We start from the raw sequence: 23,633 nt of genomic DNA, 5'->3' as shown, positions 1-23,633 counted from the left end.
TATAGCAGATTTGTTGCAGTTAGCCGCTCGATCCAATCAGTACCTCTGTCAGTACTTGAAGTTGAAATTCTAGGGAAAGGTGTACATCATGTATCCAGCTTCACGATTTAATTTCGTCTGGTGATGATTTATTTGTTTATTTATCAACGAGTCGTTGTAATTTTCCCTATAGCTTGAACATTTTTAAGTGCAAGCTAGAAACACATTTTTGGTAAAAATAAGTGGTATCGAGTTGGTGTTCGACAGTGGTCGCGCTATTAGAACTCTGAATTCAAAAATCGATATCTCGAAATCTATTAGAAATAATTGTTTGTAGTTTTTTCAAAAACTTCCTTAATATTTCTGCTGTATTTTTTTCGTAGTATGTGAAAATCTTTATCAATAAAAAAATTACACGATTGCTGAAAATTGCTATGCTCTAAAAGTAAATGAATGGGTTGTTTACAATTTTTGAATGGAAAAAAACAACGGTATCGAATATTTCTTATGTAAACATATTGTAAAATATCCGATCTTCAATAAAAAAAAGTTTCAATATCTAAAGTGGTTCTTGAGTTATGGCGTGTTATTTGTTAAAAAGTTGAGTTTTTAAATTATCGCGATTATTGATATTTTCTCGTTATAAAAAAATGGCACCTTAAAGATATCCTTATAATTCCATTTCAGATGCTCAGAAACATGTCTAATGATTTTATCTAGTTATCTTTCCGAAAAAAGTCTTTTAAAAATAAGCGGTTTGCGATCGTGATTTTACTTTACTTGATAGGGAAAGGCCTACCGGCAACGTCGCAACAACACACCGTCGCATTTCTCTCACTCCGACTTAATAAGATCCCTATGCGATTTACTTTCACACGTGTAAATACCGACCCAAAAGTAACAGTTGCCAGCCCGGTATGTATATACTTTTGAAGAAAATTTAGATTTAAAAAAGTGTTAGTAAAGTGTGATTTTCATAAGCGCCTAGAAAGTTAATTGTTGGACAACTGTTGCGGTTGAGTTTGCCGTCGAGATAAATTAAGGACTTCAACGACGGTTCCGCTAAGCAGTAAGCATTCTGTACCTGTATCTGTACGAGAAGAAAAGCGTGTGATGCAGCGACTCAGCTTCTCGTCTATCGTTCGGTTCCGCGAGCGCAGCTATTCTCTCCAGCTTCTGTCGCATTTCCCAACAGCCTGCGGCAGTCTTCTCGCGACTTCTGTCATGCCAACTTGCTTCCCCGATCTGCCGGATATCGGGACGCGCGATCCACGTAAATAAAATCACTTTAAACTTTTGCCGCAAACCGACAGCGATCGCAAACGATGGCCAAAAATCAACGCCGAAGTGTCACCGTCACTTTGTTGTACGTCTTCTTTATCATCAACCAAGGTACCAATATTTCTCAAATTTTTATTAAGTTTCTGTTTCCGCACATCCATGTATGTGTGCGTCTAACAGGTGTCTCTTTTATTAATACATATTTAAACAACATGGAACGGCTTTGGTATGGGTTTGGGACCTTGTTTCTCCTCATGTATCACGTTCGTAACATTTTTGTGATATAATTCTCATAAATATTTAAATGGTCTCCCAAGCTTATTAGCCGTAAAAAGTTTCAAAGTTTTCTTATTCAAATAAAACAGACTTTCGTTTGCATACATAAACTTTTGGAAGCTTCCTTTTAGAATTATTGCATAATTTTTATGTATAGGGTGCACGTTTCCTTATTACTTTCTGTTTAATAAAAGTAAAAATACAACGCATATGTTTAAACTTAATCAAACTGGTATATATATTTATAAAATGCATTTATTTATTACTACATTACTATATCATGTCATTACAATATTATTTACAACAATTAAAATTTAAATTATTGTTTATTCCAACTTAAAATGCACTTTCAGGAAGTTTAAAGAATATAGTATCATTATAACTATTTTATATAATATAAATTATTATTTAGCGTGGTTTTTTTCTTAATTGTATATTTTATTTTTTTTATATTTTGTGTTTCTTCTAATTCGTGTGTGAGCTATTTTTTTTTAAAATATATTTAAATATACAGGGTGAGTCTTAAATAAATACAATTTTTCTTTAATAAAGTGGTATATTTCGACCGCAAAAACACATCTATGAGGTTATTTTCTGGCAAAAAATTGATTTTTTAATGTTTACTTAAATGTCATAATATATTGATAATATGCAAGCATATGTAGGTAGTAGATTAAATTTAGGAGAGCAAAAATCATTTTTTGTTATTTTTCAAAGAAAAATAACTCGATTATATTGGACATTCGATAAACAGAAAAAAGAAAATATGATTCTTTTATTGATTTTTTGCTAAATTTTTTAGAACCACTGGATCTTTTCTGGATTTTCTCTTCTTAGGCCGAAATATACTACCAGTTAAAATACTTACACTTATTTCTGGGACTTATATTCTGTATATCAAATTAAGTTATAAATACCGTATGATCGAAAAAAACGGCCTCCAGTTGGCTTGGTAATGACGATCAATGACATTCACCGTATAATTTTACGTATAAAATGATAGCGATCTTCATTTCATAGCCCTCGCTGACGCCGTTGTATTTTAATCTATATTACTTTGGAATTTTCTTTTTTAAAAAAACTTTTCTGCAGTTTAGTGGACGATAATTATTATACTTCTGAATTTTGCTCACTTGTCAAATATTCATAATACTTTTGGTATCAATTTTTAATTTGTTATTTGATTAATATTAAATCTAAATATGAGATAAAGATCGATATATTCATTTTAGGTTACTTCCCAATGAAAATATTTTCAAATACAAATTAATTTCATTAAATAATTAAAACTACGTTTTCTTCGCTTAACGCAAATAGTTGTTAAAAAGTTAATCTGATTATATACAGTTATGTAGGAATTGTGTGCGATATAATGCTTCAACAATTTTCGAGTAGTTTTCTTGGATATTTCTTTTTTACGCATTATTAATTTATTTCTTATTCTACATAAGTACCTTATTTATTTTCAAGCTTTTGTTATTCTTCTTTTATTATATCTTTATTAACATGTTCAATTTTTATATATTACAGAGAGTATAATGAACATAAATATACTATTAATAAGATATCATTTATCAAACATGTTAAAAGTTTTGTCAGTAAATATTATATTTTAATAATAATAATAATATAATATATGTATATTATTAGATCAAAATATAATATTTTTTGTGTTAAACAAATGTATGCGAAATGTGATTTTATTTTCAATAACGAAAAAAAGTTAATTAACCTTTAGCTTACGGTTTCGTATAAATATTTATTGGATACGCGCGTTACAACTATAACAATATAAAATGGAAATAACCATAACGGTGTTATCTGTAACTTTAATTTATTTATTCAACTGACAGAAAGCAAAGTTACAATTGTTTTTCATTTGATTTATACATTATTTGCATAGAAATTGACTTATTTAAGCTAGTGTTTAGCATTGTTTTAACTTCTTGTATTTCCAGCTATGGCTGGTATTAAATTATTTCATAAATACGTGTATTATTACATGGTCAGATCCTTTGCAATATTACATATAAATAAAGCTTTAGAAGCATTGTTAGAACTTAAATTTCATTAGAAATTTAGGATAAATTTATTTTTATTTTTATATATTTTCAAAAGTTTATTAAAAAAATTGTTTTTTAAAAGTAATAAAGGACACCAACATAAAAACTTTGTCATTTGTTATATCTAATTTAAGGTAAAAACATGAGCTTTTATCTTATGTTGAATTGGTACATTCTTATAACAGGCATTATATCAGACTATAAAGTGACTGACCATTTGAGAATAATAAATATTCACGTAGCCATAGATTTGATTTATTATCAGAAAGATGAAAAGGCTATTCTTTAAGTCAAGAATTTTTAGAGGGAAAAAACATTGTAGTATTTGCAAAGCAATAAATCTAAATAGAAATATTAAAGACCGCAAAATTAAAATATACCTAAAATACCTTTTATCCCTTGACTTGATAGATCAAGCAAGAAAATAGTAAACAACTGGACGTATTTTCTGACTTCTTTTGTATTTCAATATTAATAAAAATGTTTTTATTAACAGTATTTATTTTCAACTTTAAATTTAAGTTTACCTTATTAAAACGTAAATGTTTAGGAGAAAACGAAACTTAAAACAAAGAGAATTTTTGTAATTAAAATGCCTTTCGCTAACAAATATATTTTGTATATTTAAAAAAAGTCTTATTTGAATAAAACGCTGATTTATTTTGAATGTATAATACCATCATAAACATAGAAAGTAAAAACATGCTCTGCAATAATTATGATGACTTGGCACTTGTAAGGCATTATAATTATAAAAGAATAATCTACTATTTCGATTACTAAGTAAACCTAAACATTGCACTTAAGAATAAGTTTTTTAATTAGTAGAATATCGAAATCATTTAATTGCCAAGTCATTATAATTATTACAGAAATAAAGATGTCTAATATTAATAGTAACAATTTATAACAAAATTGTTGTGTGTTTTGATGATCTGATATTTTGATAGATCTAGACATTTTGGGTTACAGGGTGGTCAAAAGTGTCGCTAATACTTTCTAGAAAAGGAAGGTACGGCTGTGCTCGTATTACATATTTAAAATACTTGGTACGTGATATATCAGAGTAATTTACCGTAAAGAGTACATACATGAAGAATTATTTTTATACTGTTGAATTTAATTAAAGGTGTTAAATATTTTTTAAAAATGATCAAACACTTAAGATACGAGTTTCTTAAGTTTTTCTCTTTACGGTGCTAAATAAAATTAGGCAACTTTTATATGGGAGCGTTCTCCCAATAAAATCGTTCCTATAAATTCATACGATATTTTGAGCCTTTAATGTTTACCTCAATTTGCAAAGACCGTGAGCTTAAATAATTTGAGTAATTTGAATTATTCGAGTTATTCGACCGGTTAAAACATGTCTCTATTGCACTTCTCGAAATTTAGCTCGCCTTATTTTAACGATAATCGTGTTAATTAAATATAAGTTGTTTTTATATTAGAATTTAACTGCTAGGATTTTGAACTGTAAAAGCTCAAATAAATAAATTAAGGTTAGCTTTTGTTTCTAGTCTAATATAAAGTTAGGTATTTATAAAGAGCATCAATCAGGTTTTAGTTGACCAGAAAGTTTTAGAAATATACACATAAAAATATCAATATAGATTGAAATGTATCAAAAATATTTAAAAAAGCAAATATTCACTTTCTGTCATTGACAAACTTATTACATTTTAAGTTAAAGAAAAGCTAATATTTGTATTTTATTATGTTTTGAATTACTGACGATTCTTTTAGGAACTTATATGAATTTACAGGTATAAATGATCAGACATTTAAAATAAAATGAAATCTAACATCAAAAACATTTAAATCAATTAAAAACATTTAAAACAATAGCAAATATTCACTTTCTGTCATTGACAAATTTATCTCCGTAGATTTTTAGTTCTGTAACTTAAAAAAAAATATTTGTATTTTCTTATCTTTTGGATCACTGACGATTATTAAATTGACTACTTTTAAAACAATAATAATAAAGTAACAAAAAGTGCATCATAGACACCGAAATTATGAATTTACAGGTATAAAATATTAAGCATTTAAAATAAAATCAAGTATTAATTATGTTTTGCATATTTCAAAATTTCTTGTTTAATTATGCTTTAAAAACTTATGCGTTTCAAGATTTTACAATACTTTTTATGTGCTTTTTGGCGTTATATTCTACACTTTTATAGTCTCTGAGACAAAAAAATATGCTTTAAAAGCAGATCTTTATGGGAAAATTGACAAATCTATTGATTTTAAACACCATTAACAATTAAAATGTATTAAATTAACATTATTACTTTAATCCTTCAGTGTGACAGTCTTTTAATTAGTTTAATATTAGATTATACGGAACGTCAATCACGAAGTTAGTTTTTTTATCTCTGCAGCTACACTATTTAAGTAATAAAATAAATTGATTATTTGTTAGTTGACCGTAGATATTTGGATACAGAATTATTAATATTATATTTTAAATAAAGAGATAAATTAAATCAGAATTAAAAATTATAAACAGGAATAGAGAAAACTTGTATTGGACTATATTTTTTAGATAGACCAGTAAATTTTAGTGTTTTTAACAGCGATAACCTTCTAGTTTACGATGGCCACACGGCATGCATAAATTGCCGAAACGAAGATTGATTGTTTTAAACTGACAACAAGAATAAATCATTGACAATGCTGAACACTTCTTAGGCCAGCTAAAATCATTTAACACGGAACAAAAAGGGTATTTTTTAAACCCAAAGACTAGAAAAGCTTCTAAACAGTGTCATTATTTACTTTATCTAGTTTAATAGTTGTTGTTTTATGGCTAAACTCTCGAATATTTTATCATTATGATATTATATATTTTTTACGATCTTGTTACATTCTAACCAGTGTTAGGCATATATTAAATATAATCTGCTTACTTTATTTATTTTTAAACAGGTTTAAACAATGACGAAAAGTCTAAGACAAAGTTTCTTATTTGACTGTTATACGCCACATTTTTTTTTAAATCAGTCGGAGGATAAAAAATATAGTAAAATATTATAAGTTATAGCCTTGTTCGCTAAGTTTGGCCACCCTGTAGATAGTTAAACCCAAATAATTATTCTATTAAAAAAGTAATTTCAATTACATTCAACATCAAATTCAAATTTTGTTGTTTGAACTTTTTTTTTGAAAAAGTAGATAATATCGCTAATTTGGATTTTGGATTACCTTATAGAGGGTGAGTCTTTAGTAAGTTCAAATATTTTCAGGGGTGGTATATTTCTACCCCAGAAATACATCAGGTTTTTTTTTACAAAAAAAAGAAAATTTTGTATTTATCCCTTGATAATATGGCAAAATAGGTAATAGAATAAATTTAAATGAACGAAAAAACGAGTAATCGAGGGTTCTTAAAATTCATTTTTATTTTTTTTTTATTTTTAAAGCAAAATAACTATATTTTCGATTTATTTGGAAAACGGTAAACAAAAAATATATTTCTTTTATCGAGATCTACCAGCCCTGACAATATTTGCACTTCCTAACCTAAAAAAAACTAATCCTGTATAATGAGACATATTTTTTCAAATAAAAGCCAAATCGAAAAATGGTATAATAAAATAAGAATTAACAAAAATAATATCATATTGTTAAAAAAATGCGTAGTTAATATTTTTAAAAATACGTAGTGACTGGCAAATTTCTTAATAAGATAAATGCGCTGCTATTTCTTTAATAGCACGGAAGCATCAAGTGCACTGCTGTGTGCATTTTCCTAAACATTTTGCGATATTTATGCATTTCGTAATTAGTTACATTTCATACAGTTGAAAAATAATGTAAGTGCCAAGAGGGAAACAAGTAAGTGTAATAAAATATATAGCTCGCTTGGGAAATTAATATAGAGTGTCTTAGTCTCGACCTTTCCGGGAACAGACTGCTGCTTATTTTTCACCAGTCTGTGACCCAGTGCATTATGGGCTAAAAACTTGGGTTGTTAGACTTAACCCCAATGAAATATGACTGTTTCTTGTTTCTTAATTTTTATCTTTTGAGCTCCTGAATAAATGCGGTTGTTTCTTACTTAAAATACACCGCGCGTCAAGTGAACCGGATAATTCCAAAATTTAGGTGCTTAGTTACTTTTTACGCAAACGGAATAATAAACGGTTTTAAGTGTATTTTCCGTATTTTTTCACCCTCGCCCTTTGGGAATATTAGGGGGCCTAAGGGAGTGCTTATTAGCAGATCATTCAAAATATTTACCGAGCCAGTAAAAATAGCATTATTTATTTTGTTTGCATTTTTCTATTTTGAAATGCAGTATTATATATATCCTAAAAACTCTTGTTATATAACTCTTATAGAGTCAGCATCATTAAGCCCTCTTGATACGGTTGATACATCCAAGTGTATTTGAGATTATCTTTTAAAAATTTTTTTGCTTGTAGGACTCTTTTTTTAAATATTATAAAAATCATATCTTAAAAATAACATATTGAGATGTTAATATTCATATTTCGATGTTATTGTTGAAGTCTTTTGGGTTATCAACTAACTGGGATTTTCTAACAGCGCTTTCAGATGGAGGGGACCCCGGCCGCGACGGACCGTCCATCGTGTTTTTTCAAGATAGCCGTCGGACGAACTCCGTCGGACGGAGCATATGCGCTCATGTGAAATTGTTCATATAAGCTCATGGTACTTTGCACTATATAAGCTCACGGTACTTGGTACGGATGAGCCATATTGAAAAAACATCCGCGCGGACGCTCCGCGCGTACGGTCCGCTCCATCTGAACGCGCTGTAATGCTTCTGGAGACAAGCAAAGGTCTCGATATGATAAATATTTATAGTTCATCTGATAAACTTGTAAAGAACATAAGAATTGCAACTTTTTGCTAACTTAATTAATAAAACTATAAAATCATAGTAATGAGGATAACTAGATACCCTATATGATTAATACACAGGGCGGTCCGAATTATATATGGGAAACTTCAGCAGATAAATGTAAGTAAAAAAGTCCGTATAAATTTATATCCTAAAATGTTTCGTTTCGGAGATAGAGGGTGTAGAAGGTTCATTTTTCTTTCGATTTTTTTCCAAATAATTTCTAAGCTACCGCCGATATTTGGATGAAAATTGGTATATAGGTGTTTATTGATATGAAAAATCTGGTTTCGATGTAAGTATGACCCCTACTTGCACGGGACGCCACTTACATATTTTTAACTGTTTTGAAGTAATCACTTTTTGACTTCTATTTTTGTACCTACCTGTATTACAATACTGTATGAAAAAATATACATTTCTGTGTTGTTGCTGTGCCAAAGATTCAACAGAAACTGTTTTATCGTATTTTTCTAGAAAAATTCATGATTCAGATTAAAAAATATAAAAAGTTTCCCCAAATTTATCATTTCAATTAAATAAATAATCTAGTCAACATGTTTATTTTTTGTCAATATATTGACATGTGTTGAGTATTTCCATTCTATTCTAAACATCTTGGAAACGGTTGCTCGTAGCGATTTTTACCAAGAGATATTTTTTACGTAAAAATTATGGAAATTTATATTTTTTTACACATTAGTTTTATATAGGTACGGACGAAAAGTTATTACTTTTCAGATCAGTTAAAAAGCAGGTAGGTGGCGCCCCCTATAAGTAGAAGACATATTGACATCGAAATCAAATTTCGCATATCAAAAACACCAATTTTCAACCAAATATCGGTATTAATTCAGAAATTATTTGAAAATGAAATGAAAAAATGAAAAAACCGAAATAAAAATGAAACTTCTACACCCTGTATCTCCGAAATTAAGCATTATAGGACATAAATTTATACAAACTTTTTTTTAATTTTCATCTGCAGAATATGCTGTCGAAGTTTCCCGAATACTATTCGGACCACCCTATAATTTTTATGTGCAAAATATGTATAATCTCCTTCTTTAAACAGGTTTATCCTTTTGTGGTTTAATTGCTAACTAAGAAAAACAATTCTATTCCGATTTTTCTGTAGAAAAAACTAGAACAAGAGAAAAAGCTAACGACTCACAGCCGAACTAGTAGCGCCAATGCTAATTTTAAATAAACTTTTGCTACCTCTTCGATATAATATATGCATTAAAGAGAAAAAGCATCTTTGCTCGTTTTTTGACATTTACATTTCGTTTCCGTATTCTAAACGCGTTAGGTAAGAAAAATGACTTTTAAAATAAGAACGTATCACCCAACGTTCTCGACATTATTTGCAAAATACCTACTACCTACCCAATGAATTATTCCTTGATATTGTCGTAAATTTTTCCATCTCGTATGCGGGCAATAAAATATATAGCAAGTCTAAAAAACTAATATACTTAGAGTGCCTTTCCGATCTTTTAGGAGCAGATGTCTGCTTATTTTTCACCATACTTATATCAGCACTGTCCCTTACATCTTTTTCTACTAACCCATTTAATTTTTCCAAAATGTAGCCACTGTCCATATCATTACTTGATTTTTTTTTGTTAAAAACACTATTCTTTATTTTAGATATTGTATTATCGCACTTTCAATTTGACGAATTTAGAATTTCCTTTTGACATCCTCTTTATTTATTTCCGTTTTTATATACCGGGAACGTTTCAAAAGTGGCTCACCCTTAACTTTATTAACTTTTAACACTTTTTTGGTTTGTTACTATATAATATAAACAAAAATTCATTTCCTGTTTCACCGGAAATGACAACAACTTTTGATTTTTAAATGGCACCCTCGATATATATTTACTTTATTTGATAGAAAATGACAGTCTGAATAGAATGATATATCATATCTGAGCTTTTGACATTTTCGCTTAGCGCAAAATTTTAAATTTCAATCCAGAGTGTCATGGATATGTTAAAAACACTAATTTATAATCAAGGAGCCTTGGAAAATTTGATTTGATCGTCTAATGCTTTTAGTGTCTTGTTCTGGTCGGTTAAAATGTGCTCAAGTCGTATTTTTAATCATATCTCAATTTTCAAATGGAATGTGGGTGGCTTATTAGCATATTTGGAAAGAGTTTTTTTTTACGGATAATTTGGTGCCACATACTTCGTATTTTGAGTCAAATTGTCATTATGAATTGGCGTGTTGCAATTTCATATAAACCATATTCGAAAATGTCAAAAGTTGACATATGGTATGTTATTCTATTCAAAGTGTCGTTTTCTATCGAATTAAGTAACAAAATACCGAAGGTCCATTTAAAAATCAAAAGTTGTAGTCATTCCCGGGGAAACAGGAAGTGACAGAAAACAATTGAATACGTCAACCAATCCTAATTTATGTCATATACTAACATACCAAATTTCGATTTTTTATCTGAAAAAATAAAAGTGTTATAGGGGTGAGCCACTTTTGAGATGCACCCGGTATACTAATTTTTATAAAATTATTATCGAAGATGTCAAATAGATAATTAGGAAAACAGATAAAATGCTTTAAGCTTGATGTCATATTTAAATAAAGAAGTGAAGGTATTTTAGAATAGTAGTGGCATTATTATTTTTGCAAAAAAAATAAATCTTGATTATTTGGAATAAAGATTCCTAGTCAAAATAAATAAAAACAACGGAAGTCCGAAATTCTTTTAGTTTCAATACTGAATCATTGTCCACCACATTCAAACTACAAAATCTGTTGTCCATTAATACAAGCTGAACTAGTAGTTTATACCATATTTAACCAGGTAGCGCCACGAATAGCTTTAATAAGTGAGTATTCCAAATTACCAACAGTATTCCGAATTAGCCTCATTTCCTCTAATATAAAAATGATAATATACTAATAATGTATAACGAAGAAATAAACATAAAACACATTTCCTCTACAGGACAGTATCATTTGCCTTTCAGATTTTAATAAGGCCAAAATAACAGGGTATTGCGTAATTTTTTTACTTTCATGTTCGCTTTTAAAAACGCTTTGTTAAAAGCTTCATATGCTGGATATACACTTTATGTTTCAATCAAAAATAGAACAAAACAGAACCATACGAACATGTAGTGTACTGAGGTTAGTTTACAAATTGCCAAGTATGTTTGTAATTTGCAATAAAAAGACCACAATAATTATGAATAAATGAGTTTCATATCGTGATTAAAAAGATAATTACACTATAATTAAATTCTATGACTAAAAATACTATAAAACGTGAAAAATATTAACTGCAAATGTTAGAAAGTTTTGAACTGAAAAAATAAAATATATTTTTTTTTGTAAAATGCCACTGTGTTTCTAATTACAACATGGCACACTTCGTTTAGCTCTTAATCTTTAACCCTCAACTGGCGTGGTGGGATCCAGCGGACCCCAAGCACTATTTAAACCTCTGTAAAATGTTTACGTTTAAGAATTAGGTCTTGCCGCGCCATTTACCTTTAAGTTAGGGTACCAATCGCCTTTAACGCTGCTTGACTATCAGATAGCCATCTTATCTGATAGTCAAGCAGCGTTAAAGGCGATCAACTCAGTCATCATCAATCAATTCGAAATTGGTCAAAGAATGCATAGAGAAGCTGAATAAATTAGGCAAAGAAAACAAAGTCCTCCTACACTGGGTGCCTGCTCACCAAGGGATAGAGGGCAATGAAAAAGCAAATAATCTAGCTAGGAAAGGAGCGAACACTCCACTAACTGGACCAGAACCGTTCTGCTTTCCAAGTGGTAACCAACTCAAGGCGGAACCCAAGAACTTGGAAGATTCCATCCGCAACCTGGAATGGAAATCTTGCAATGGTCTAAGACACTCGAAGAAGTTTCTGAGGGCTTATGATCAAGAAAAATCACAGATCTTCCTGGGTCTGAGTAAGAACAATCTACGGATTGTCACGGGGTTTTTAACAGGACACTGTCTCCTCAATGAACACCTCAGTAGATTGAAACTAAGAAGAAACGGCGAATGCAGATTCTGTGGGGAAGATGGGGAAACACCAGTACACCTCATCACTGAGTGCGCCGAGACGACAACCATTCGTGCCATGAATTTTGGTACGACTGATATTGGAGATGGAGAACTACCCTCTATAAAACCGTCCCAGATACTGGCTTTTGTCAAAGCCCTGGGACTGTATGATGAGTTATGATTCAAGAAAGGGGGACACAATGGATCTAAGGTCGAAGTGATTAACCCCCCTCCCACTCATTTTAAATTCTAAATTCTAGGGTACCAATATGCAACTGTTAAAGGCTCACTTGATTTTGTCAAGTATTGTTCCTACCAGCGGGGGCTAAAGTTTCATTGGGGTCTGTGTGGCACCACCACGCCAAGAATGTTACATTATTAGGATGGTGGGTAGTCTAAAAAGTGTGTCTCACTGGGACGCTAATTTTGAGGAAGCATTAATTGAGTGGTTTGGTGAACTTAAAGAGGCTTAAGTGAGATGAAGACCATCGAGACATTGATTTTTCTCCGAAGAGTAACCATAACTCCGATTCTGAATCTCTTACTTATAGAAGAGAGAAAATTGAATAATCGATACCAGAAAATAAAGAGATGTGGTATATGGCAACCATATGTCAATGAAGAAATGACAAAAAACAAAAATCTCATGAATCAAATGTGCACGATCCATGTGCGGCAAATGCAGAACCTATATTAGCATGAACTGTATTTAAAAAAGTTATGTACATTCAAGGTTTGCAGTTTTGTTGAAAATAATTTATGTTTATTAACTTTAGCTTCACATTTCAGTTGTTGGTACTTTTAATAATACGGTAAAATCATAAAATATATATGTTTTTAATTTCTATGGGTTTCTTAGCCAAGTTATATTTTTGTTGTCAAAAATTCCTAAAAAATGCGTTTTACTTTATTTTTGTGTCCGTTCTTATTAATTTGTTGAAAATTAATGAAATTGTTTATTCATAAGTTTGAATATATAAACAGTGTTAAAATAACAAGCTTTTTATAAAATCTCTTCATCATGTATTTGAAACTGAAAAAAAATTGGGGTCCGTCGGACCCCAGAACGCCCATAAGCGTTACAATAATAATTCACCACACCAGTTGAGGGGTAACTAGTTTTTACAAACAACAAAAAATAAAAAGTGTCCATTGAAATCGAGATTGAAAACATGAATGACAAATTTATGTAGAAATTTTTGACATTATTATACAGGGTGAGTTTCCTAGGGTGTTCTCTATGGGTATCTCGGAAACTACTGGGGATAGAGGGTCAGTTAAATGGGGAAAGAATTGCAGTTTTGTGGGGTCATAAATATGCGCCTTTTAAAAAACGTAAGTAACGTTCACCGGTCAACGTATCCTAGAAACTGTATAGCCAAGAAAAGTTGAACCAATAATCCTACACGCTTTTATTCATTTGAAAAACTCTTATTTACAATTTTTGTTTATTTTTATTTACAAAGTTTGGATGTGACAATTTCACATTTCTGAGAGCAACGACGATTGAACTTGTTTCCATGGAACTAAGTGAAATTAGTCAAAAAGATAAGAATTGGCTGGCTATAACTCAGTAATTTTGTGAAAGAATCATATTATAGTTTATATCGCTGAAAAGCTTAAAAAATGGCGCTTTTTATGAAGTCATGGCCAATTATGGTTTCTATTTAAAAAAAAACATATGTTTGTGTCATATGTCAAAAATGACAGGCTTTAGAAAAAATCGGAGAAAACAAACTCATTAGGAATGTGATTATCTACAACTTTTATTTGAACACTTTTTGTCTAAAATAGATTATAATGGAATTAGGAACAATTTTTAAAATAGCCAAAATTTGTTTTTTCGAAATATCTAGTAATCCATGAATTTTTTCAAAAATATGAAAGGCGCATATTTATGACCCAACAAAACTGCAATTCTTTCCCCATTTAACCGACTCTCTATCTCCAATAGTTTCCGAGATACCCATAGAGAACATCGTAGGAAATTCACCCTGTATATTATTAAAAAGTTATATGAATTTTCTTTTTATATTTATGTCATTCTACCTATATTAATTTAATAAACACCACACAAGCGTTTATTCATTACTTAGATATTCCTATCATGCCACTTTTAAACAGCCATTTTTGGAATGCCATTTATTTTAACTGCGTTATGTCCTTTATTGCAAACAATTTATTTGGCATATGCTATATATAGAGTGCTATTTGTAGTTTTTATAACGAATTCATTTAAATTCTAAATGTAAATTTTAAATTGTGTTTATTTAAAATAAATAAAATTGCAATTTTGCGTGTACCTATTAGGTGTGTTGTTTTGAATGGCGAATTTAATATAAATTGGTTTATTTTCAGTTTTAGGGAGCTAGTAATAAGTTTTTTTCTAAGCACACACACTTTCTTAAAAGCTTTTTTTTTCTCTTTTTGATTTTTCTATAATGGTGTGTGTAATAAAGACTGAAGATATACAGGGTGTCCCAGGCTGAGCGTGCATTAGAAGTTTCTAGAGAACTACAATATCTAAATCCGAGGTTTTTTGCACATCATTGTTTCACAATGAGATCTATCGATTAAAAATATTTTCAATATGGCGGCACTTCCGGAAATACCGGAAGTTGACAGCAACTTTCTTATTTTAAATAGGTACCCCCATTTTTTATTACATAGTTAAATTCTTTGTAAAATTTTATGAATTTTGATATTAAACACTCTATACCTAAAATTAACCGTTTTTGAGAAAAAAAATATTTAAAATTTTTGAACGAAAAAAACTGCCTGTCAAAATTATGTATATAGCCTAAACATCAGATTTAGTGATTACCACAGTCACTGCGACATAAAAAGAAGACATGTGGCTATCAATTCCAAAAATTAAATTGCTCATATATCGTAGGGTAATGGCGGTAGCTGTCATGGTATTGAGCGATTAAAAAATTATCATAAATCATTTTTTTCAAATGGAAACCCACTTTTTTATTTCACTAGTGAAAAGGGTTTTCAATTGGTTACTTTTTGACTATACATGTTCCTATACCGAAAATAAATTGTTTTTAAGTTATTTAGGATTTAGTTTTAAAGCGTATATTTTTCTTGATTTTAAACAGTAGCCTATGACTTTAAACGTCAAGTGATGTAAAATAATAGATCTGGCCATGTCATATGTCATGTGTCATTTGTGACACTTTGTTCAAAAAGCAGTATTTTATCGATCATCATTTCCAAGCCAACTTATTTGCTCTGTTTTTTTTTTCGATGATACGGTATATTATTAATATCAACATCAACTATTAGAGATATCACTAAAGAGCGAAAATACGAGATCTAGTATTTCTATAAATACACTTTTTAAACTTTTAAGCAGGCAGTATTTATAGAAAAATCAAATAATTCGTTTTCTGACAGATTGAAATGAATTGTCTGGCTGTTTGACACTTAATGTCAAAGATCTAGATAAAATCAAGAAAAATATACGTTTTCAAACTTAATCTTAAATAACTTAAAAACGATTTATTTTAGGTATAGGAACATGTGTAGTCAACAAGTAACGAATTGGAAAACCTTTGCGCTAGTGAAATAAAAAAAAGGGGGTTTCCATTTAAAAAAAATGATGTCTGATAATTTTTTAACTGCTCAACTCCATGACATCTACCGCCGTTATTATATTACATTTAAACAATAATTTATTTTTGAAATAGATAGCCACATGTCTCCTCTTTATGTCACAGTGGCTGTGGTAATCACTAAATTTGACTTTTATGCTATACAAATTAAAAATTATTAGTAAATATTTTTTTTTCTCAAAAACGGCTAATGTTAGGTATGAAGTATTCAATATCAAAATTCATAAAATTTTACAGAGAATTTAAATATGTAATAAGAAATGGGGGTACCCATTTAAAATAAGAAAGTTGTTGTCAACTTCCGGTATTTCCGGAAGTGCCGCCATATTGAAAATATTTTTAATCGATAGATCTTGTTGTAAAAAAATGATCTCTGATGGATGGGGACACCCTGTATATGTCAGTCTTCATTTTATTAAATATTATTATACAATAAACAAGTGCTTCAAGGTTAAATCATTTAAATTAAATCCTAAACTATCTCATATAGTGTAATAGTATAATAAGGGCACGGAAGAAAAATCTCCTTAATTTAATAATATTGATAGATAAGGTTTCATTATAAAGATAAAACGGTACTTAAAAGCGGTATTATGTATTAATACAGGATTAATGAATTCCAACAACGAATTAAGTGCAGGAATAAGTATCATTAAGAAACCCACTAAGAAAGTTCATGTCCTTACGTAGGTTACGACTTCTTTTTTACGTAACGACCGTTTTTAATTTATGAGACTATTATATGTGTTCTATATATAGATATTCTGTATTAATAAAATATAAATAAATGATAATAATTATTTCTAAAATCAAGAGAATGAGTTTATTGCTGAAACAATGTCACGAACCTAAGATAATTTATTAAATATCTTCGTAAATAGCTTTCTCAAATCAACTGAATTATTGTATTAGAAAACACATCTTTTAATAAAATAAAGCTTGAAGTCCTGCCCACGCGAGCCTTGGTTCCTCTCAATGAAGTACCTAGGGGGTATAACGTCCTTGCCGTCCCACCAAAATTCCTTCTTATACAGGGTGTTTCAAAAAACATATGCCATCTCTCGTGGGGAGAATCCTCATTACTTTTAGTGATTCGAATTAAATTTTGAGGGTAAAAGTTACTATAAGTGCTACATACATATTTTAACGCTAAAAAAGTGTCGATAAATTCATCAGGGACGTGCATATGGGTTATCACTGGAATATTAAAAAAAACATGTGCGCCACTGATGGTTTTTGTATCAAAATTGATTGTGTCTTGATATTTTGTCGAATTCGGCCTCCTTGATGAAATAAACGCAATTTTATTAATCAGAATTAATAAAATTAATAAATCATATATTTTACCTATAAATTATTATTAAATATTATTACTATTAGTTATTATTACTGTTAGCCCAACCTACAGCAATTTCAAATAAAAAAAGCGCCGGGAGGCACGTATAGCCGCCCATATTAAAATATGTTAATATCTCAAAAACTGCGACTTTGACTGATTTTGATGTTATTACAAATTTTGTTGCAAATATTATTGGGCCTTTGTTGGTATGAAAAATAAAACTTATTTTTACGTGAGGAGTCTCCCCACGAGAGATATATAAGCATATGTTTTTTAAAACACCCTGTATATACATTTAATCACATCTCCATCTTTTGCCCTCGGATGGAAGAACCAAGAGTGGTCAACGGCATATGATCAAGCAGGCAAGGAGAAACCACCTGATTAACTTTTCAAGAGCACATATGATTTTTTCTTGTAGCGGTCATTAATAGTACATATTTATTTTAATACTGAAAGATATTACATAGAGTAAGAGCATTTAATTTTATCGCATTTACATGAAGCAGAATAGATCCAGCAACCTTTGTCTTTTAGACAAAAATGTTTTCAACAGCTTTTTCGATTTTTACAACCCAGCATTAAGCGTTTTTTTTTTTCAGAAATCTGAGCTGAAATTCAAGATCGTAAATGTAAAATTTTCTGATTTCTCCTCTGTAACTATTCTAAAAGTAAATTTTATTGGGGGTTTAACCTAGGTAATTTACAATTTGCGACAAAATTTGATTCCTACATTTTATATTGATCTTTTATTAGGCGATAAAGTACAGCTGATGGAAATGGATATTTGATCCTAACTTAGTAATTGCAGATTGCGGAACTATCTGTACTAAGTCATGTAAACCACTTTAGAGTTCTAGAGCTACGATTTAAAATAACTATTTAAACTAGTAATAACTTATAACAGAGAGTGATGTATTAATTCGAACTGTTAGACAGAATATTTTAAAAAGAAATAGGTTTAAAACCACTTAAACTAAATATTGAAAACTTAAAATCTGATTATTTATAAAATAAGTTTAATATTCCATTGGAACAAAGTCTTTACTTGAACAGGAGTTTGACCAACCAATTAAAAAAATTAACATTTCATGGAGTATATGAAAAGACTAGCGTGTACCAGCGACTTCGTTCGCATCGAATTAATCATTTGTAATGGTGATGATAAAGCAAAGCAAGATTTCCATTAACATACAAACTGGATAAAAATTTTCTCACATTTATATCAGCATGAGAAAAAACAATATGGCGATATTATTATATTTATTTATCCCAAACACACAAATCGTGTAATTACATGAGATATACAGATATAATAACTTATATAATAATAACTTGGTAATATTTGAGGGGTAGTTTTATCTCGTTGGAATTTGAGTTTCGAAAAATCCGTTTGCCAAAAATAAGCTTTTTACGTCAAGCAGTTTAAGCAGAATCGTGGTTAAGAAATTGCCCAACTTTTTGGAACACCCTGTATGATTTTTTAAAAAATTTAAAAATCTTAAATTTTTTAAATTTAAAAGACTAACCGCTTTTGAAATAACAAATATTGTAATATTTGAGGGGCGTTTTCACCCTCTTGGAATTTGAGATTCGAGAAACCCCTCCTTATCGAACCTTTACACCCCACAGTCAATCCGTTTACCAAAAATCAGCTTTAAACGTTAAGCAATTTAAGCAGAATCGTGATTACTCAGTGGTCATATTTTATGAAACACCCTGTATAAATTTATCAAAAATCTTAAAATATGTAAAACAACAAAATAAAATATACGTATTTAAGAGTTTTTCCGAAAAACTCATCGGTTTTTAAATAAAAAATATTTTAATATTTGAGATAGTTTCACCCCCTTAGAATTCGTGTTTCGAAAAATCTCTTCTTATCGAACCTCTGTATGTCAAAATTGAGCTACTTACGTTGAGTGGTTTGAGCAGGATCCTGATTAATCAGTATGTCAGTCACTTAAGGATTTTATATATTAGTATAGATAAAAAACACTTCAAAAAGTTTTTACAGTTATAGTAAATTATTGATCTTCTGAAAAAAAACGAAACTATAAGAAATAGAGCAAAGTTGAAATTACCGCAAAAATGTACAAGAGGCGCTCAATCAAATGCCATTTAAAAATTGTGGCAATTTTCAATAGATAAAAACCCGGTGATTAGTTTTTATTTTTTCCCGACTTTATATTTAACGAGATATTGAAAAATACAGTTTTTCATTAGAGGTTTTTTTTTCTATTAAAGCGATTAATGAGTATTAATTTCCTTTTTAAAAACTTTTTATTTCAAGACTTTAAAAAAATTTTTTTTATAGACCAAGATACTTTTAAAAGTAATAACTCAAACATGCGAATTTTTAGAAAAATACTTTTTAAAGTGATATAAAGTACATGAATCTAATTTTAGAATTATATTTAAATTAATATTTAATATTTAAAAAAAAAATATTCATTTAAAGTATCATAATAATATAATATAAATAGAACAGAAGACAGTTAAAATATTTTGTGAAAAATTACCGTTTTTTATTTCATCATTGCGGCATCGTTAAATATCCAGTCTTGCCCTGCTTCCTGACTAAATGACATCTGATAATAAATTGGTTTTAAAAAATCATTGTACGAGACCCGATGTGATTAAAACGACCAAACATATCAATAGGGGAGAGGCTGAAAAATTTGGGGCCTTTTTTCTCTTTCGAACCAATAGTATGAATGAGCTGGTAAAACATTCCCAACCGCCTGTAGATATTCTGTTTTAATTTACTCTTCCAATGTTGTAGAATGTATAGGAGGAGAGTTAATCACAGCTACCTTACAGATCTATTAAGCCCCCTTTCTTGAGTTATAACTCATCATACAGTCTCAGGATTTGATTCTTCGGGCATTAGTTCTGGGAAATTTCTTTGAGTATCTTAGACCGGTTGGAGGATACCCATTCCAGGTTACTGATAAATCTTTCCAGGTTCTTGAGGTCTGCTTTAAGTTGGTTACCACTTGGGAAGCAGAACGGTTCTGGTACAGTTAGCAGAATGTTCGCTCCTTTTCTAGCTAGATCCTGTGCTTTTTCATTGCCTTCTACTCCTTGGTAAGCTGGCACCCAGAGTAAGGAGACTTCATTTTCTTTGCCTTATTTGTTCATATTCTCTAGGCATTCTTTGACTAACCTTGATGGTTACTGAGTTGATCGATTTTAGTGCTGATTGACTATCTCCTGTTTTGGTTTTGGAAGCATCAGTATCCCAAGTAATGGTATCGTCTTTTAAGAGCAGTTTCAAGCGGGAACCAACTGAAAGCAGCAGGAACGTAGCAGAACTGAAGAATCTGGAAGACTTCATCCGTAACGGAATGGGTGTCCTCCAACGGTCTCGACGGTTCTCGACTGTCGGTGTCCTCCACTCGAAAAGTTCCTCAGAACTTACGACCGAGAAAAATCAAAGGTTTTCCTTGATTTAAGTAAAAACAATCTTCGGATTGTCACGGGGTTTTTAACAGGACACTGTCTCCTCAACGAACACCTCACTTGGCTGAAGCTGAAAAACAACGGCGAATGCAGATTCTGTGGGGAAAATGGGAAAACACCAGAACACCTTTTCACTGAGCGCGCCGAGACGACGACCGTTCGTAACATGAACTTTGGTACGGCTGATATCGAGAATGGAGAGCTGGCCATTGTGGAGCCGTCTCAGATACTGGCTGTGGTTAAAGCCCTGAGACTGTATGATGAATTATAACTCGTTATAACTCAAGAAAGGGTAGATCTGAAAGGTCGCGGTCGCCCTCCTAAACATTCTACATTCTACATCGTCTTTTACCTGCTGAGCAAACGTTTCTCTCGTCTAATCCTATTTATTGCTCACTACTACAGTTAAGTGTTTCTCAAAGTTATATATTCTTGGTATGTTATCCTAAAGGGAGTTGGAAGAGTGGAATTTTTTATTTGAGGGTATTCCAAACTGTTGATCTGACAATTCTCCAAGTACTGTTTCCGTCAATGACCATTCTAATAATTGTTGCATTGGCATATCTACCGACGTTAATATCCAGGAGTCTTAGATATAGAATGACCTTCATTGCTGCTGTTGAGTATGTTCTCATGGCTCCTGTGATGCAGATGCATGCCAGTCTCTGCATTTTGCACTGGTTTTGCCTTGCTGTACGTTGCTCTAGTTTTGTGTATCAAGCAACTGCTCCATAATTAATTATGGGTCTTACTATTATTGTATACATCCAGCGCAATTCTAATGTTAACCCAATACCAGAAAAAAAAATTTGGATCATCAAGAAAGAACCAAAAAATTACGCTGGAAAATGATTCGAAGATTAAAAAAAGAAGGATATTGGTAATTGTAGAGAAATTCGATCCAGATTTAAGAACATTTCAAGAATTTCCATTAGTGATCTTGCTACACTTGCACAGCTTCAATAATCACCAATTTTTGTTTTCTTTTTTGTCGAGCGAGTACACACTAGACCATCATAGTTGCCAGACAAAACACATAAAAACCAACAAAACGAAATAGTTCACTCTTTCTTTCATGTTGGAAAACATTGAGTTGTTGTTTGGTTGGATGACATGTAATAATAAGTTAATTAATCGATAGAAATATCTGTTCCTTTTTGGGGTGATATTTTTCCTGGTCAAAGCAGAAATGATTAATTATTATTCCGCAACGAAATTGTCACAGAAAACTATATTTTGCCTGGGAGTTCTCGCCGGCTGACTTACACTGTCCAGTTGAGTTGTGCGACAGCTGTCGTTTCCCTTTTCAGCGTCCGCATAAAACAGAGGGCAAAAACGAATCTGCATCTCATGTCGCTACACACACGAGGTAGACTGCGATGCCTAAAAAGCGGAGTCCTTTGCCCTTCTTGCCTCTCGCTATTTTTCTCGGCACGCCGGGAAAGCCGGCTATAACGTGTTACAGAAGCATTGGATACGAAGTTAATTACAGAGTCTTTGTTCATCGAGACATAGTAATCCAACGACGGAACAGTACGGATAGTATTTGTCTATTAAAAAATAATTAAATTAGTAATATCATGATCTTCATATTTAGATTGAACTTCCATTGAATGTTTATATGGTACTGAAGTTGATGATGTATAGACGCGCGTATGAAAGAGTATAAAAAGTTTCATTCAATGTAGAAAATATGATGGCAGGCCTTTTGGGGAACGAAGAAGACCGTGTAAAGCGGTGTACAACTGCATTCGACAGATACTGGAGAATAAGGAGAGACATATAAGGTATGCAATGATGATTGGACTTCCATGGATACTCAAATTAATATTAAGATGAACACTCCAGATATTCAAATCGATGTGATGATATTCAAATTATATATGTAAAATTTTTCATGAGATAGACTTTGGATATTTTCAAATATATATTGAGATATAACACTAAAGATCTTCAAATAAATATTGAAATAGATATTCCATGAGTATAAATTTATGCTGGAGGATAGAAATGGTGAATATGGAAATGCTGGATATAGAAATTAAAACCATTTAAATTGATAATGAGATGATGACTATATATTTTTAAATAGATGTTGAAATAAAAACTAGATTTCAAAGGGATGTTGAGATAGATATTTTCAATAAATGAGAGCATAGAAAAGAAAGTGTCAAATTAATATAGAGTTTCTATATATTGATGTTTTTCTTCTTAATTATCAAATTTTAGAGTATGTTTGGAAAGTAGAGTTCTTGACTCGACGTGACAAGTTTGGTATCTAAAGAATTATATGTCTTCTTTCTTCTTTACAGTGCCATACTCTATATAGAGCGTCGGCGTACTTGTGATGTGTGTCATCGGTGTTTAACAAGTACACGGGACCTACAGTTTATCACCGAATCCGAACGGCACTATTTGAGAGGCTGTACAAGGCAAATATACTCAAGGTGGTCTGCCATTGCCTTCCTTGAGGTGGCGGCTCGTTGGTCGCTCTATTTAGATAAATAAATATTTTTTTATTAAATAAATAAAGCGACCGTACTGGCTGGGGATCGAACCCAGTACCTTCCGCTCCGCAGATCGACACACTAACGCTGGAGCTACGGCCGGCCACTATATGTCTTACAGTCTTCGAAATCATCCGTTTCCTGTCATCATTCATCAAATATTTAAGAAC

The 23,633-nt window shown here is 30.9% G+C and overlaps 1 protein-coding gene across 1 annotated transcript in view; it reads left to right on the top strand.

The window, feature by feature from the left end:
- The first annotated feature begins 1,142 nt into the window (after window positions 1-1,142).
- LOC115882356 (lachesin-like) overlaps window positions 1,143-23,633 on the top strand; it is a 174,239-nt gene continuing 151,748 nt past the window's right edge. The window contains exon 1 of the mRNA XM_030900384.1: window positions 1,143-1,371. Within this exon, the coding sequence (XP_030756244.1) occupies window positions 1,305-1,371 (67 nt within the window). The 5' untranslated portion in view covers window positions 1,143-1,304. The remainder of the gene's footprint in view (window positions 1,372-23,633) is intronic.

Source organism: Sitophilus oryzae, unplaced genomic scaffold (assembly GCF_002938485.1).
Source record: "Sitophilus oryzae breed Bouriz unplaced genomic scaffold, Soryzae_2.0 scaffold_177_pilon_pilon, whole genome shotgun sequence".
Classification (NCBI taxonomy): domain Eukaryota; kingdom Metazoa; phylum Arthropoda; class Insecta; order Coleoptera; family Curculionidae; genus Sitophilus; species Sitophilus oryzae.
The sequence above is the reverse complement of the archived record's forward strand: the minus strand, read 5'-3'. Positions and strand labels throughout refer to the sequence as shown.